The sequence below is a fragment of the Furipterus horrens genome, unplaced genomic scaffold, assembly GCF_987537825.1.
Source record: "Furipterus horrens unplaced genomic scaffold, mFurHor1.1.pri manual_scaffold_3, whole genome shotgun sequence".
NCBI lineage: Eukaryota > Metazoa > Chordata > Mammalia > Chiroptera > Furipteridae > Furipterus > Furipterus horrens.
Genome location: NW_028327173.1, coordinates 12,430,434 through 12,445,508, shown reverse-complemented (window position 1 = coordinate 12,445,508; position 15,075 = coordinate 12,430,434). Strand labels below are relative to the sequence as shown.

General features: G+C 45.8%; 1 protein-coding gene across 3 annotated transcripts in view; it reads left to right on the top strand.

The window, feature by feature from the left end:
* Nucleotides 1-13,691, top strand: part of LOC150014300 (uncharacterized) — a 38,866-nt gene extending 25,175 nt beyond the window's left edge. For 2 of the 3 annotated variants that reach the window (XR_016509637.1, XM_090268722.1), the window contains 2 exons: nucleotides 12,186-12,328; nucleotides 13,076-13,691. Coding sequence is in view for 1 of the 3 variants with exons in the window: in XM_090268722.1 (XP_090124848.1) it covers nucleotides 12,186-12,240 (55 nt within the window). In the remaining 2 variants the exon portion in view is untranslated. Of the gene's footprint in view, nucleotides 1-423; nucleotides 564-12,185; nucleotides 12,329-13,075 lie in introns of those variants that run through there. The other variant, XR_016509638.1, reaches the window with a different exon arrangement.
* Nucleotides 13,692-15,075: the final 1,384 nt, after the last annotated feature.

The window sequence follows — 15,075 nt, the reverse complement described above, 5'->3', positions numbered from 1 at the left end:
TACCTAGAGGCTCCCAGGCTGGGCGGGGCCAGGTTAGGGAGTGGAGCCCTACCCCTCCCCCTGGTTTGGGGCCCGAGGGTGTAGTGTGTCTCCCAATGTGGAAGGATGTGGTTATGCCCACAGGTGTTTCCCACTCTACCTTGGGGACCACTCTCACTCTTAACACACTGATGGGTGGGTGGGTCAGGAGACTGGAGTATGTGGACACATGCTCCTCAAGAGGAAGTAGCTGCTGGGAAGGTCAGCTGAAGTCTAGGAAGGCCAAGTTCCAAGGGTTGAAAACCCTATTTGTTGAATGATTTTTTTCTCTCCACTGAGGGAAAGGATGAAGCTGAAAGGGCAGGACTGGGGCAGCTACACTGGTCTCCTGAGTTAGGGACTGAGACCAAGCTACTTCTTTATTTTTACCCATTCTCTTTCCAGTTTGTCTCTGTCTCAACCCAGAATGAAAAAGTAACTTAGCTGGAGGGAACCTCTGAGGTCATCTCTCAAGCAAAACGAACATTGGATTGGTGATAAAAGAACCAGGTTTGCACTCTGGCTGGTGTGGCTTGGTGGATTGAGTGACAGCCTGCAAACTGAAGGGTTGCCAGTTTGATTCCCAGTCAGGGCATATGCCTGGGTTGGGGGCCAGGTCCCTGGTTAGAGGCATATGAGAGGCAACCAATTGATGTATCTCTTGCACATCAATGCTTCTCTACCTTTCTTCCCCTCTCTCTAAAAATAAGTAAATAAAATCTTTTAAAAAAATGAGTTTGGCCCTGGCTGGTGTGGCTCAGTGGATTGAGCATCAGCCTGCAAACCAAAGGGTCGCTGGTTCGATTCTCAGTTAGGGACGCATGCCTGGGTTGGGGGCTGGGTGCCCAGTTGGGGCTGAGCAAGAGGCAACCACACATTGATGTTTCTCTCCCTCTCTTTCTCCCTCCCTTCCCCTCTCTGTAAAAATAAATAAATAATAAATTTAAAAAATGGGTTTGCATCCTGGCTTCGCCATGTTCTGTGTGTACAACTGTCGGGAGGTTACCTGGCCTTTCTGTGCCGGTTTCCTCCTCCCAGCGGAGGAAGAGTGATGACCTCTGTTCCATCCTGGGATGAAAGAAGAGCTCTAGCCTTGGCGTTTAGTAGACTCTAGCTTGAGTTCCAGTTCTGCCATTAGGTAGCCATATGATCTGGGGACGTCAATACCGCCTCTTGGAGCCTCAGTTTCCCCATCTTGAAAATGGACGCACTAGAGGCATCTTGCAGAGTTGTTGTTAGAACCGTGTGAGGTAATATGTGTGCAGTGAACATGGCTGGAGGATCCCGGGTTGTCATGACACAAGCGCTCTTTGTGACTCCATGAAAATTGGTTTATTGTCATTCAGGGACATGGCCAGGATTACACAGGAAGAGCAGAACACCAGTGCGGGTGTCCAGCGGCATCCAATGTCCCCAGACCCCCAGCAAGCAGGAGTAAATCAGTGGTTTCTCTGAGGGCTCGAGCAGGGGTAGAGAAGAGGAAGGGGAAGGGGGAGGGGGAAGGGCAGTGGGTTGGGGGAAGTGAGGCAACACCTCTGTGTCCTGTACGCTGACTTCTCCGCGTCCTGCTGCCTGGTTCCTGTGTCCTGGGCCTGAAGCTCTCAGCCACATAGAGACTCAGCTGGGCCACTGTCACGTTGGGCAAGTTTGCCTCATTTCCTCCTCCCCTCCCAACCCCCCACCCTTAAGATTTCTCCACCTTCTTCCAGGCACATCCAGCCCTCAGGGAAGCAGCTGGTTCCTCCCCCTGCTATTGCATTTTCTTCCCGGATCTGTAGAAACCAGGGGGATTACCCCCTCGGCCCCGCCCCCCCCTCAATCACTGCACTGCCCAGGTACCCCGAAGGCCCCTCCCCCAAGGCACCAGGAGAAAAAGTGAAGGATGTCCTGAGATCATGTGTATCCACTTGACATGGGAATAATTCTAAAGCTTTTGGGGGTCAAGTATAACAACAGCTGGGAAGGGGGTTATAGGGCCCTGCTGGCTGGCCAGGCTTGTGAGACACCTCAACAAGCAGTCCTGTTCCTGTCCCCTGACCCTGTCTTGACTCCTGCCAGCTCAGCCCAGCCCTGCCCAGGCCTGGAGCTGGACTCCTGGCTCCACAGTGCCAGGAGAACTTGGGTCACTTCCAGGCTAATTATGGCCCTTGGCACCTTCAGAGCTCTTTACCTGCACATGGTCATAAACGGGGACAGCACCCATTGCAAACCCAGTGGTATGGAACTTGAGAGACAGTAGTGGTTCTAGAATCTGTGAGGAAGGGGCTTGGGCCATCAGGATGGAAGGGGACAGTGGGCCTGGAAACTTACTTAGAGCTAAGTTATCAATCAATAATAGTAACAACATTTCTTAACAGACTTTAATCTCCACTCTACAGAAAATTAAGAACTTCATTGCCCAGCTCAAAGAACAGGAATATCCAAGGCAGGTGTTTTGAGTGGTGGTAGAGATCGCCAAGGCCACAAAGTCCTCCCCATCCCCACCCCCAGACCTTTCCTCTGTGAGGAGAACCACCCAGAGTCCCCAAGTTAGAGCTCAGATACCACTCATTTGCTTACTCATTCAATGAACAGTTACTCACAGTGATCGCGCACTCTTATTTAGATCGTTCCACGTGCAGGGACTGTGCTATATGTGTGATTTGAATCTCGTCATGTAATCTTCACCCTAACGTAGATACTGGCAACATTACTGCCCATATTGTACTGATGAGGACACGTGGGCTCGTGGCGATCAGTGGTGGACCTCAGACCCAAGTTATTTGCCTCCATCTGAATCCTAGGCTCTCGCCCGTCCCAGAATGTGTTGGGGGGCTGGTATAATGGACATGCAAGGGATGCAGGCCTTGGCAAGGCCTTGGCATAGACCAAGCACTGTAAACCCTCTTATTACCAGCTGGGTACCTAGGCAGGTTAGCACATCACTCTGTGCTCCCTTCTCCTCACTTACAGAATGGGACAGCGTTAACCCAATCATAGTGGCTCATGGTGACCAGAGTTTTATGCTGCTCAGGAAGGTTTCCCATTTCTTTTATTTTGGCTGCTGGTTTTTTTTGTTTGTTTGTTTTGTTTTGTTTTTTGTTTTTAAGATTTTCTTTACTTTTTAGAGAGAAGGGAAAGGAAGGAGAAAGAGAGAGAAGGAAACATCAGTGTATACATCAGTTGGTTGCCTCTCGCACACCCACAACAGAGGACCTGGCCCAAAACCGAGGCATGTGCCCTGACTGGCAATTGAACCTGTGACATTTTGGTTTGCAGACCGTCACTCAACCCACTGAGCCACACCAGCCAGGACTCTTCTGGCTTCTTTAGGGGAGACCTTCTGGTAGAGGCATTTGACACAAAATGGTCAGCCAGAGACCTCACTTTTCTGCTGGGTCAGTGAGAGTGTTGGTTTTTCCCACTATGGTTGCTAAGCTAAGGAATGTGACTATTGCTGACAGCTGGCTTGTGCCTGCTTTTGAAATGAAGCCAGGTAGAGAGAAGCAGAGGTGAGAGGGAAAGAACCCTGATCCCTCTCTGAGCATCTGGATGCAGCTGTTACTGAAGGCACACTTCTAGGCTTTCGTTGAATTGAGCCGATGAATTCACTTATCGCTTAAACTTGTCTGGGTTTTGTTTCTGCGGCTGCTAGATGAGCACAGTACTTCCTAGGATAGTTGTAAAAATCCAGTGAGATAATATATGTAAATCTCACAGTGACTGGCACATGGTAGACGTTCAACAAATGTTAGCTCACGTTACAATGATGACTCTGTGCCAGGTCCCGTGTGGGGTGCTGGTGAATCAGAGGTGAATGAGACTTGGTATCCGCCTTTGAGAAACTCAGACTTGAGCGAAGGAGACAGATAAGTCAAAAACAAATAGAAAATGCTATGACACGTGATGAGATACTGGGTCCCTTGGCAACACTGAAAACTAATTGCCTGGAGGGAGTGCTGGGTTGGTTGTTGGAAAAACTTCCCAGATTGCAGGAGGCTCAGAGGAGTGTGAAGGGGTTCAGAACAGGCCTCCCCAAGATGTGCTACTTTGGCACGTGGATTATTTTTAGCTGAAGGCAATTAAGACTCTGTGGGCTCCAGAGGGACTTGAATCTCTCCCATACAGAATTTAAATGTGGGACCTTGCCCATAATAAAAGTTATCACCAGAAATAACTTTTTATGGTCTATCTCTAAGGCAGGGTAAACATTTAATCACTGAACATTGGCTTGTCTTATCTGCCTGTGAATGAGCCTCCTCCCTTCTGAAGCCTCACGGGCCAAACTTTATTCCTTAACTCAAGATGTCATGTATATCCCACTTTTCTTGTCTGTTTCTGAACCTCTCATGTATGTGGGGTCTCTGACTCTGTTGTGTATGTGGGGTTCCAATAGGTACATGTGTAATGAAATTGGTTATTTTTCCTTGTTAATCTGTCTCATGTTGACTGAATTATTAGACCAGCTGGAAGAAACTAGGAAGGTAGAGGATTTTTTTTTCCTCCCCAACAAATCTTAAATGATGGGTAGAAGCTCATAGTGAACAAGGCGGGTGTCATGGATTGAATTGTGTCTCTGCCCCAAAAGAAATGGTGAAATCTTGCTCTGGCTCACCTGGCTCAGTGGATTGAGCACTGGCCTGCTGACTGAAGGTTACTGGTTCTATTCCCAGTCAGGGCACATGCCTGGGTTGCAGGCCAGGTCCCCCATTGGGGGCACATGAAAGGCAACTGATCAATGTTTCTCTCCCTCTCTTCTTTCCTTCCCCTCTCTCTAAAATCAATATGTAAAATCTAAAAAAAAAAAAAAAAAGAAAAGCAAAGAAAGAAATGTTGAAGTCTTAACCTCCAATACCTCAAAATGTGACCTAATTTAGAAATAGGGTCATTTCCAACATAATTGGTTAAGATGAGGCCAGACTGGACTACAGTGGGCCCCTGATCCAATATGATGGGTGTCCAAATAAGAAGATGGTCATGAGAAGACACAGAGATGCAGGGAGAATAGCATGTGAATATGGAGTCTACAAGCCAAGGGATGCCAAGGCTTGCTGGCCATCGCTAGAAGGTAGGTGACAGGCAGGGGACAGATTCTCCCTCACAGCCCTCAAAAGGGACCAACCCTGCTGACACCTTGACTTTGAACTTTCAGCCTCTCTGTGAGAAAATAAAATTCTGTTGTTTTAAGCCACCCAGTTTGCTATGGCAGCGGCACAGGAAACTAATATAGTGGGTAAATGCGGTCATTGTCTCTTCTGCACACGGAGCCACCCAGAGGTCACCTCTAGCTTTAGGGGATAAATGCTGGACATACCCATGGCTTTCCTACCTTAAGCTTGCCTTGGCACAGGAGCGTGCTCAGCCCATGCAGGGGATAGGCTAAAAATGTTGGGGAGTTATTACCCCCAGAGGGATTCAGATCCATAATATATCAATAATTTTTTTAATCAGTTAAAAATAAGACAAACACATTTAATTAATTAATTAATTAATTTATGGAGAGAAGGGAAGGGAGGGAGGAAGAAAGGGAGAGAAACATCAATGTGCAAGAGAAACATCAATCGGTTGCCTCTTGCCCACCCCCAACTGGGGACTGAACCTGAGTCATGTGCCCGGACTGGGAATCGAACCAGCGACCCTTTGCAGAATGATGCCCAACCAACTGAGCCACACCAGTGAGGGCAAGACAAGCATCTTAATAAGATAGTAGGCAAAAGACTAGAACAGGTATTTTACAGAAGAAATGGGGGTAGAAAGAACTTCTCTACAAATATTCAACTCTTCAAACTTGGCTGCATACAAATTAAGTTTTGTTCAAGTAAGAACTTCATAGACAAAGCTAGCGGAAGGTTAAAAGACTGAAAAAAGCCTGGCTAGTATGGCTCAGTGGATTGAGAGCTGGCCTGCGAACCAAAGAGTGGTGGCTTTGATTCCCACTCAGGGCACATGCCTGGGTTGCCAAGCCAGATCCCCAGTTGGGGGCATGCTAGAGGCAACCACACACTGATGTCTATCTCCCTTTCTTTCTCCCTTTCTTCCCCTCTCTCTAAAAATAAAATCTTAAAAAAAGACTGAAAAAAAAAGTCTTTTTAATGGCTGGAACAGTAGCAAGTGAATAGTATATTGATTATGTAGAGAACTCACAGCAGATTAGCAAGAAAAGGGCAGTAAACTCTGTAGAGAGATGGGCAAAGGATATGAATAGGCAATTTACAGTCACGGAAATGAAGTTAAGACAAAGATGTCTCTCTATACCCATCAGAGTGGCAAAAAGGGAAAAGTAGAATGATGATAGGTAAAGGTAAAGGGAGACTAGAAACCTCATGTACTGCTGGTGGGATGTCAAACTAGCAGAGCCTTCTGGAGAGCAATGCAGTAGGACGTGGTGAAATTAGGGGTGCAGGTAGCTAGCGATCCAGTGATCTAAGTAAACAGAGATATTCTCACACATACCCATAAGAAGATTCATATGACAGTGCTTTCTGAAAAGCTTTTGTTTTCTTCTCACTTTTAAATCTCTCATTCATCTGGAATTAATTTTTATCAATTCTGGTGTGAGGTACGGATCCCTATGGAGTCCAGACATCCCAGCACCACCAATCACATATCCCTTCCTTTCTCTAGCTATTCACAATGCCAGCTGCGTCGAATTTTAAATTTATATAGGAGTGGGGCTTGGGGCTCTCTGCTTTGTCCTATTGCTGATTTTTTTCATTTCTACACTCATACCACACCTGTCTTTATTATCATGACTATGTAATAAGTATTGATTTCTGGAGACCAAACATCCTCACCCTTCCCCCCCCTACCTTGGGACTTTGCTCTTTTATACACATTGTAGAATCAGTTTTTTCAATATCCTCTGAAAACTCTCCTATCTAGCCTCTGTAGGAATTATATAGGATTGGAATAATCTATTCCTTGATGTCTGGGGAGAATTTTCCTATAAGATCATCCCAAGCTTCACATTTTCCTTTGTGAAAAGTATTAAATCATCAATTTAATTTATTTAAATATTGTAGAGCTATTCATATTTTTGGGTTTTCTATTGCTTCTGAGCCAGTTTTAGTAAACCAGTTGTATATATGTGTGTGTTTAAAAATCTGTTAGTTTCATTTACATTTTCAAAACTGTTGGCATAAAGTTATATATGGTACTCTATTATTACGTTTGAAAAATCTGATATATCAGTCTTTGTGAGTTAGCACATGGTTGATCTTTGTGTATGTTCCATAGGTACAGAAAAATTTGTGTATTTTAGATTTGTTGGGCATTAAGTTCTATAGGATATATAGAACTTATTAATCATGCTCTTCACTAACATTGTCTTTCTTATTTGTGTTTATTTATTAGTTTCTGGGAGAGGTTGGTTAAAATCTCCAACTCAACTGTTCATTTTATGTTTATGTGTGTGTATACATATATCTATAATATTTTCATGTGTACTTATCAGTTGTTGCTTTATATTTTTGAAGCCATATTGTTAGATGCAAGTATGTTTGCAATCATTATATATGAAGTCTGTCCAGGCGGTATCCAGCTATGTGATATCAAAAATAGAGACATTTATTGAAGAAGATACAAGATACAAGAAACATTGTACGTAAGACAATGATGCCTCAGTCTCCTTCACAGTAGGCACCTTGGGACCTCACACGGGTCTCCTAGTTGCCATCAGCTGCCCCGTTGTATTTTCCTGAATCTCATCAACAGTCTGAAATCTCTTCCCTTTCAAAGGCGATTTTAGTTTTGGGAAAAGCCAGAAATTGTAATGGCACCAAATCTGGGCTATAGAGAGGCTGAGTCACCTGGGTGATTTGATGTTTCACCAAAAAATTCTGAACGGGGCGTGATGCATGAGTGGGCATGTTGTCATAATGAAACTGCCAATCACCAGTTGCCCATGGCTGTGGCCTTCTGAATCATTGAATAGTTTCTGTGGAGGAATGTTCAAGCTTAATGCAAAATTTGATGCAGATCCGTGGCTCTCCTTGCTCAGTCATTTTGAATGCAATGGCCACACAGTGCACATGCTCACTCAATAGCCTTTACTACCCCACTGACTAGTACAGTAAAGTCGTCATTGTTCACATATGCGCATTCCAATCCATTCTCCGTGGCTGCCAGGTTACAACAATGTTGTGCAAACTGTACTTGTTGTGTTAACCATGGCTGGAATTTTTCCTGACAGACCTTGCACTTTTGATTTATTGTTTATTGTTTTACTATATGACATTCCTTTTTGTTTCTCATTATTAAAAAAACCTCTTATATCTTTTTTTTCTGGTATTAATGTTTATAGCCCATGGATCCCTTTATCTTAGGAGTTCTTAACCTTTATTGGCCCATAGACTCCTTTGGCAGCCTGGCGAGGCCTATGAATCCCTTTTTAAAACATTGCTTTCAAATAAATAGAATTATAAAGCAAACCAATTGTATTAAAATAGTTATCACAATAGTTAAAATATTTGTGATATTAATTTATATGTACTTTAAATTAATGTATTAAATAATAAGATCTAACAGCAGGCCTAATATAACTGCTGTGATTTTGAAGTAGTGATTGGAGTAAAAGATATTTTGGGATAATGCAACAAGGTGATGTGAAAATATTTATAATTTTTGTGGGTAATAAAGTCATAGGTACTACTTATATTTCTGTGACTTGCCAACATTTATAAATGATAGGAATGCTACATTTTAATTAGAGGTCAGTGAAAATAAAGATATATTTTCTCCTTCCAAGTTTATGGACATGCTGAATTCTATCCAAAGACTGAAGACAAGAACCCTTGCCTTATCTTTAATCTTTTGGTCCTTTATTGTAACTGAGCCTGTTATAAATGACAGAGTACTGGTTTTTTAAAAATCTGTTCTGAGAGTCTTTGTCTTTTACATCTATTGTAGCAGTGCCCCATTTATACTTCTTGTAATTATTGCTATATTTTAGATTTTCCCCTACAATCTTATTTATCAATATAGCAGTTAGAATTAAGTTTGACTTGTTGAAAACTCCAAATAATAGTGGTTTAAAATAAGATATAGTAACATTTCTCTTTTAGTCTAGGACTCCACAGTTGTTAGGGACCCAATTTCTACCTCCTTAGCTTGTAACTTCCATCTTCAAGTTCTTCTCCATGGTCCTCGATGGCTATGGGAGCTTTGGCCTTCACAAACTCATTTTAGACTGCACGATGGAAGAATATAAAAGCCGTGCCTCCACTTATATTTTGTTAGCTAGAATTCAATTGTGTGGTCTCACCTAGCAGCAAAGGAAGTTGGGAAATGTTTTCTTTTGGCTGGGTGCATCTATGGCCTGAATAAAATCCAGGTTATTTTATTACGGAAGCAAAGGACAGTTGAATGGCCATCAGCAGTCTTTGTTTTAGTCTTCCCACCACAGGTATGTGCCTAGCTGTCAACCTCAATGGCTCTGAGCATTCAAGATGGTACCCGATCAGGAGAGGACAAGCCTGCCATCTGGTGGCAGGTTGGTTACATTGGCTCCCTTTCATTGTGGAGGCCGCATAAATTTGTCCTCACTGGAACACACATTTTTTTTCTGGCTGTGGGTTTGCATTCTCTGCCTGTCTTGCTTCTGCCAGCAATGTCATTAGTGGATTTACTGAGTGTCTAAATGTCTAATTCACAATTGTAGTAGTGCAAAGAGCATTGCTTCTGACCGAAGACTTCATTTTTCAGCCAAAGAAGCAAATACATTGGCAGGTGAGCATGAGATTTACTGCTCTTGCCACATACTCATATCACCAGAATCACCTGTCTTTGTGGGTTGGTGACATGGCCTACTGGGACTCAGTATCGTCTAGAAGAAAACCTTGTATGAATCGGAAGTGTTGGCCTAGACCTGGCTTATGCTCTGAATCAGAAACCAATGCAAAGTGTTGTTTCTCTTTTCCAGAATCCATGGGTCAGGGACTCTTGGGCGGTAGAGCTTACACAATTGTTGCTCCCCTCCCCAAGACTTTGGGTTCTGCGACATCAGAGGTCTTAGGATGTAAAAGAAGAATGTTTCCACCGGGGCACACCACAGAGGTGCCACTGAGATGGAAACTGAGGCACAAACAAGACAAACAGGGAAAAGGAGGGGGTGGTTCTGGTTATCAAGGGGGAAGTACACTTGCACCGTGGGAATGGGGAAAAGCATGTCTCTGGATCCCATGAAACCCTCGGGGTTACTTTCGAATTCCACAGCAAACCAATAAGAGCAGGACAGCCATGGGTTCAGCTTCCTCCTCAATGAAGCTCAGGTGATCCCTTTGGGTTGAAGCCTCTGGCCACATGAGGTTCTTGCTAAAGGCAAAGGGGAAACGGAATGGCTAGTAGAGTAAGGCTCTTACACATGTCTCCTCACCTGCGGCAGAAATGAGAATTATAGCCCTTTCTTGCTGTGCCATGCATATATACGTATTGATGGTGGTAACTGTTCCTCTTTCTTCCTCTACCTTTTATATAGGGTGGTGTGTTGCTGGTAAACTTATAATGTTAGTGCATGGACAACAGAATATCAGGATGGGATTCTGATTAGGGAAGGAGTGAAAACACCAGCCAGACTCCCAGGGGTAAGAGCTGAAGGAAGTAACTGTGGGGCTTTTTTTTTTGTTTTTTGAAAAAAGGATGAGAATGTGCTTATTTGATTGAGGTGCCTTTGCATTAGGTTGGGCAATCCCATGCTGTGGTTGCTCCTGGAAGTTTAAGAAGGAAAGCAGGCTGGGCATGGATGTTGAGGAGCTAAGGAGTGAGCTGTAGCAGACACTGAAGCCCGAGCCTGCTCAGCACCCCTCCAAACCTCCTCCCCTCGTAGCTGCTTCTGCTTTAGAGGCTAGATGGCTTTGGAGACATTTCTAGACTCCCTTGCAGCTTGGATTTTCATGGCACCTGGCTTCTGCCGGGAATGTGCGACCGAACCAACTGGCAAGGGGGGCTAGAACTGAGCTCTGGGAGGAGGTGGCCTGTGGCTGCAGGCACGGGGGACGGGGAGGTTTGGTTCCCTCGGGCAGCTGCGGTGGGAGCCCTCCTGCCAGATCTGCTTCAAGTTGGATGGCGCTGAGCAGGAGTGTCAGCCGCTTCCTGTTTTGGCAGCTTTCCTGGCTGCAAGTTGGACAGGGAGGTGCCTGAGTCAGCAGTGGTGACAGCTATGGCAGACGCTCCTCTGCAGGCTGGCTTTGCAGTGACATTGGAGGGTTATTCCTGGAATAGAGCCTGCTTCTCACCCCTCCTCAGGAGTCAGAAACCTACCAACTTATGTTGTAAACCTGCCAGGTGGAATATTTTGTCTGCAGTGGAACCATGACGATTTCATTGTACTTTATTTGTGTGTCTGTCCCCACTCTTTTTACAACTGAGGTGCACTCAGTATAGAGTGTTCTGTTAGTTGCAGGTGTACAACATAATGATTAGATTTTGTATATATTGGGAAATGATGACCACAATAAGTCTGTCCATCACCATACACAGGTACAATTTTTTGTGTGTGATGAGACCTTTTAAGATCTACTCCCTTAGCAACTTTCAACAATGCAATGCAGTTTTATTACTTACAGTCACCATCCTTGTACGTTACCCCCCAGGGCTTGTTTTATAATAGGAGTGTGTGCTTTTGATTCCCTTCACCTGTTTTGCCCACTTCCACCCTTTCCCCAAGTATCTGGCAATCACCGATCTGTCCTCTGTATCTATGTGTTCATCATGGCTGGCTTTCCTGCGTCCCCTCATTCATTCTGTCACCATGCTCTGGTGATACCACCGAAGTATTTTGAAAAGGTTGAATTCAGCTGTTTCCCCCCACCTCCCCCACTACAACCCTTGCCCAAGAAGCCCCCAGCCCCAGCTGGACCTCTAACTAGTTCTCCTGCTTCCTCTCTTCCTCTCTCTTCCAATTCTGTCCTTTAAAGGGTGGCCTGAGTGAGCTTCCAAAAACATTCCAGATGTTTCCACTACTTAGAATGGAAGCCAAAGTCTCCACTGGGACTTAGGAGGCCCTTCCCACCTCTCCGGCCTCCTGCCCTGCTGGTCTCCCATCACCTGTGGGCCACATCAAACCTGCCAAGTTTGTTCTCCCCAGTGGGTCTTTGCACAGGCTGTTCTCTCTCCTGGGCCTCTCTTCCCTGGGGTCCTCAAATGGCACCTCCTTTGAGAGCCTTTCCTGACTGCATCTCCCCATCCTCTAGGAAGCTGACAGCCAGTCTCTTCAGGATCCAGGCCCACCAGCCTCAGCAGCCCTGATGTAGCAAAGAGACCGCCTGGTGTGATTGATGCATCACTGGACCAGCCATCAGGAGACTTGGGCTCCATCCAGTAAAATCTTTTTTATGTATGTATTTATTTATTTTTAGAGAGAGGGGAAAGTAGGGAGATAGAGAGGGAGAGAAACATCAGTCGGTTGCTTCTTGTGCACCCCCAACTGGGGACCTGGCCTGCAACCTAGGCATGTGCCCTGACTGGAAACTGAACTGGTGACCTTTCCGTTCACACACTGCGCTCAGTCCACTGAGCCATACCAGCCAGGACTCCATCAAGTAAAATCTTTCCTAAGCACCTACTATGTGCCAGGCACTACCCTCAGCAGGCAAAGGGTCTGTCTCATGGAGCTTCTATTCTAATGGGGGAGATTGTTATTGAACAAGCAAACAATCACATGATCAGGATCACTTCAGATAATGACAAGCACTGTGAAGTGAACAAGCAGAGTAATGGGACAGATGATAATAGTTTGAATTGTGGGGGGCAGTTGAGGAAACAGGGAGGGCCTCTCTGAAGAGGTGACATCTGAGCTCAAATCTGTGTGTGAGAAAGAGGCAGTCATGCAAAACTCTGAGGGAAGCATGGTCTCTGCATAGGAAAGGGCAAGTGCAAAGGCCCTGAGGCAGAAATGAGATTGGAGTGTTTAGAGAACTTGACTGGTGAGAAGGCAGAAGGCAGAGTATAGATAGAGCCTCCTTCCCTTTGCCTTTAGTTATCTGTGGGATTTGAATACTTCTCATCTCCTCATTTCATCCCTAAATTTTGGTCATCAATGAACTTAAATAAACCCTTCTTGAACCTATTTTTATTTTAACAGCTTTTGTACAGAGGAGAGGACATTGATCTGGGAGTCAGAAGACCTAAATTACGGCCCCAGATTTTCCAGTACCAAGCTCTGTGACCTTGGACAAATGCCCCTTCTTATCTGTAAACCAGGGAATTGGACCTCTAGGTCTAAGGGCCCTTCCAGCACCAGGAATTCATGTAACTCTTCTTGAGTGTATTTGTTTCCAGCCCACATGTGGATAAGCTCAGCATACACCTGCTTTTTCTTCCTGGTGGCGTGTTCTGGAGATCTGCATACAGCGGGCCTTTATCTGTTATTTTTAAAAACACAAGACAGCCTGAACATACAATAACAGGGGACGGTCAGATACATTGTGCAGCTCTTAGGAAAAGAATGAGTTAGATTTACATTCACTGAGCTGGAGGGAGCACGTGATGTAAGTGAGAATAGAGCCAGGAGCAGAATGTGTTTGAGAAAGACTCCATCTTTGTAAAACCTGTATGTGCGTATGTGGGTTGGTTTATTTCACAAGTAAGGAGACAGGAGAGAGGAACTCAAGCCCAGGAGTGTGTGTGTGCTGAGAGTCTGGGGAGCGGGGGGACAGAGGGGTACTAGGGAAGAGTATAATTTTTTCTTGTATCTTTGTTGTTTCACTGGTTGCAAATACAAATATGTTGCTTTTATATATAATCTTGGACGAAGAATTTAATATGTATCTAAGGAGTCAGACTGCCAGGGGATCCACCCCTGCAGACATCTCCTGCCACCGACACCAGGCCCGGCTCCGTGGGCAGTGCTCAACCCCACGGGAAGTCAGCCCTGTGTGCTTCCCTGAAGGACAGCAGAAGACTTCCCAGGGTCCATGCTGCCCTCCTGGCCTGCAGGTCAGTGGAATTTGGCAGAGGGGTTGATGTGAGGGGGGTCGCTGAGTCCTTGGCCCTTTGGAGACTGAATGAGTGCATGCCAACCTTGATCTTATTGGATGGTCCCTCTCCCCTGTTTCCAAAGGCTCCCGAGTGATCACCTCTGAGGCCTGTTTTGGTGGCTGCCTAGGTCCTGTGTATATGACATCCCAGGCGCGATTCTCCTGTGAGGAGCAGCCGCTGCAGCCTGCTCTTCCTTCCCCAGTCCTGCTTTAGCTTCAGAGATGGCTGGGGCTTCCAGGGTCCCTGGGAGCCTCCCGGCCAAGGCTCTGACTACAGACAAGAAGCACCACTCATCCCTCAGGCCCAGGCTGGGGGTGGTGTGTGTGGGTGGGTGTGGGGGCTCATTGTTTGAGCTCCCCAAGCTGTTTCCTGGTCATGTCATTCTCTCCTCCAGGAAATCCCTGCAGATGTCTATTTAAAGCTGCCCTCTCGGCTGTCTGTGATCATTTCCTGGGCAGTGGGCTCCTTCCCTCAAATAGGAGCCCTTAGTCTTGGATGATATTGAACTGACTCCCCCCAGCTTTCTTGTCTTAGTGCCAATAAGGAAGCAGTCTGACCCTGGCTTTTGTATGGTTTTTGATACTTTTCAAAGCCCTCTCAAATTTCATTCCATTTCAACAGTCCCTTAGAATAACCCTCTGAGGCAGAAATGCTGGTAATATTGCATCCATCTAACAGAGAAAATGGGGGTTTGGAGCAATTAAGTCACTTGCCCACATCCCAGAATAAAGAAAAGGCAGTTCCAGGCCGTTGACTCAGCCCATGGCTCTGTCGCTGAAGTTCTCCCAAGGAATGGGCTTAGTAGACCACAGTTCATCAAGTGGAGCTGAGTGACCAGGGTGGATTCGTGATCTGGGTGATCCTCCAGGGGCTGGGCCACTCTCATCAGCCTCAGGCTCTAGCACTTGAACGAAGGCCAGAGGCTTTGGTTGGACTGAAGAGGCACGTGGAGTTGGGCTTCAGCCACTTGCCGATCGAAGGCATGGAGGGACAGGAGCTGTGAACAGGGCAGGGAGCCACTCCATTGACAGGAGACTGGGAAGGTGCGTGAGAGGCAGCCAGGATGGAAGACCCAGTGGCTCCAGGAGGGAAAGGGCCTGAGGA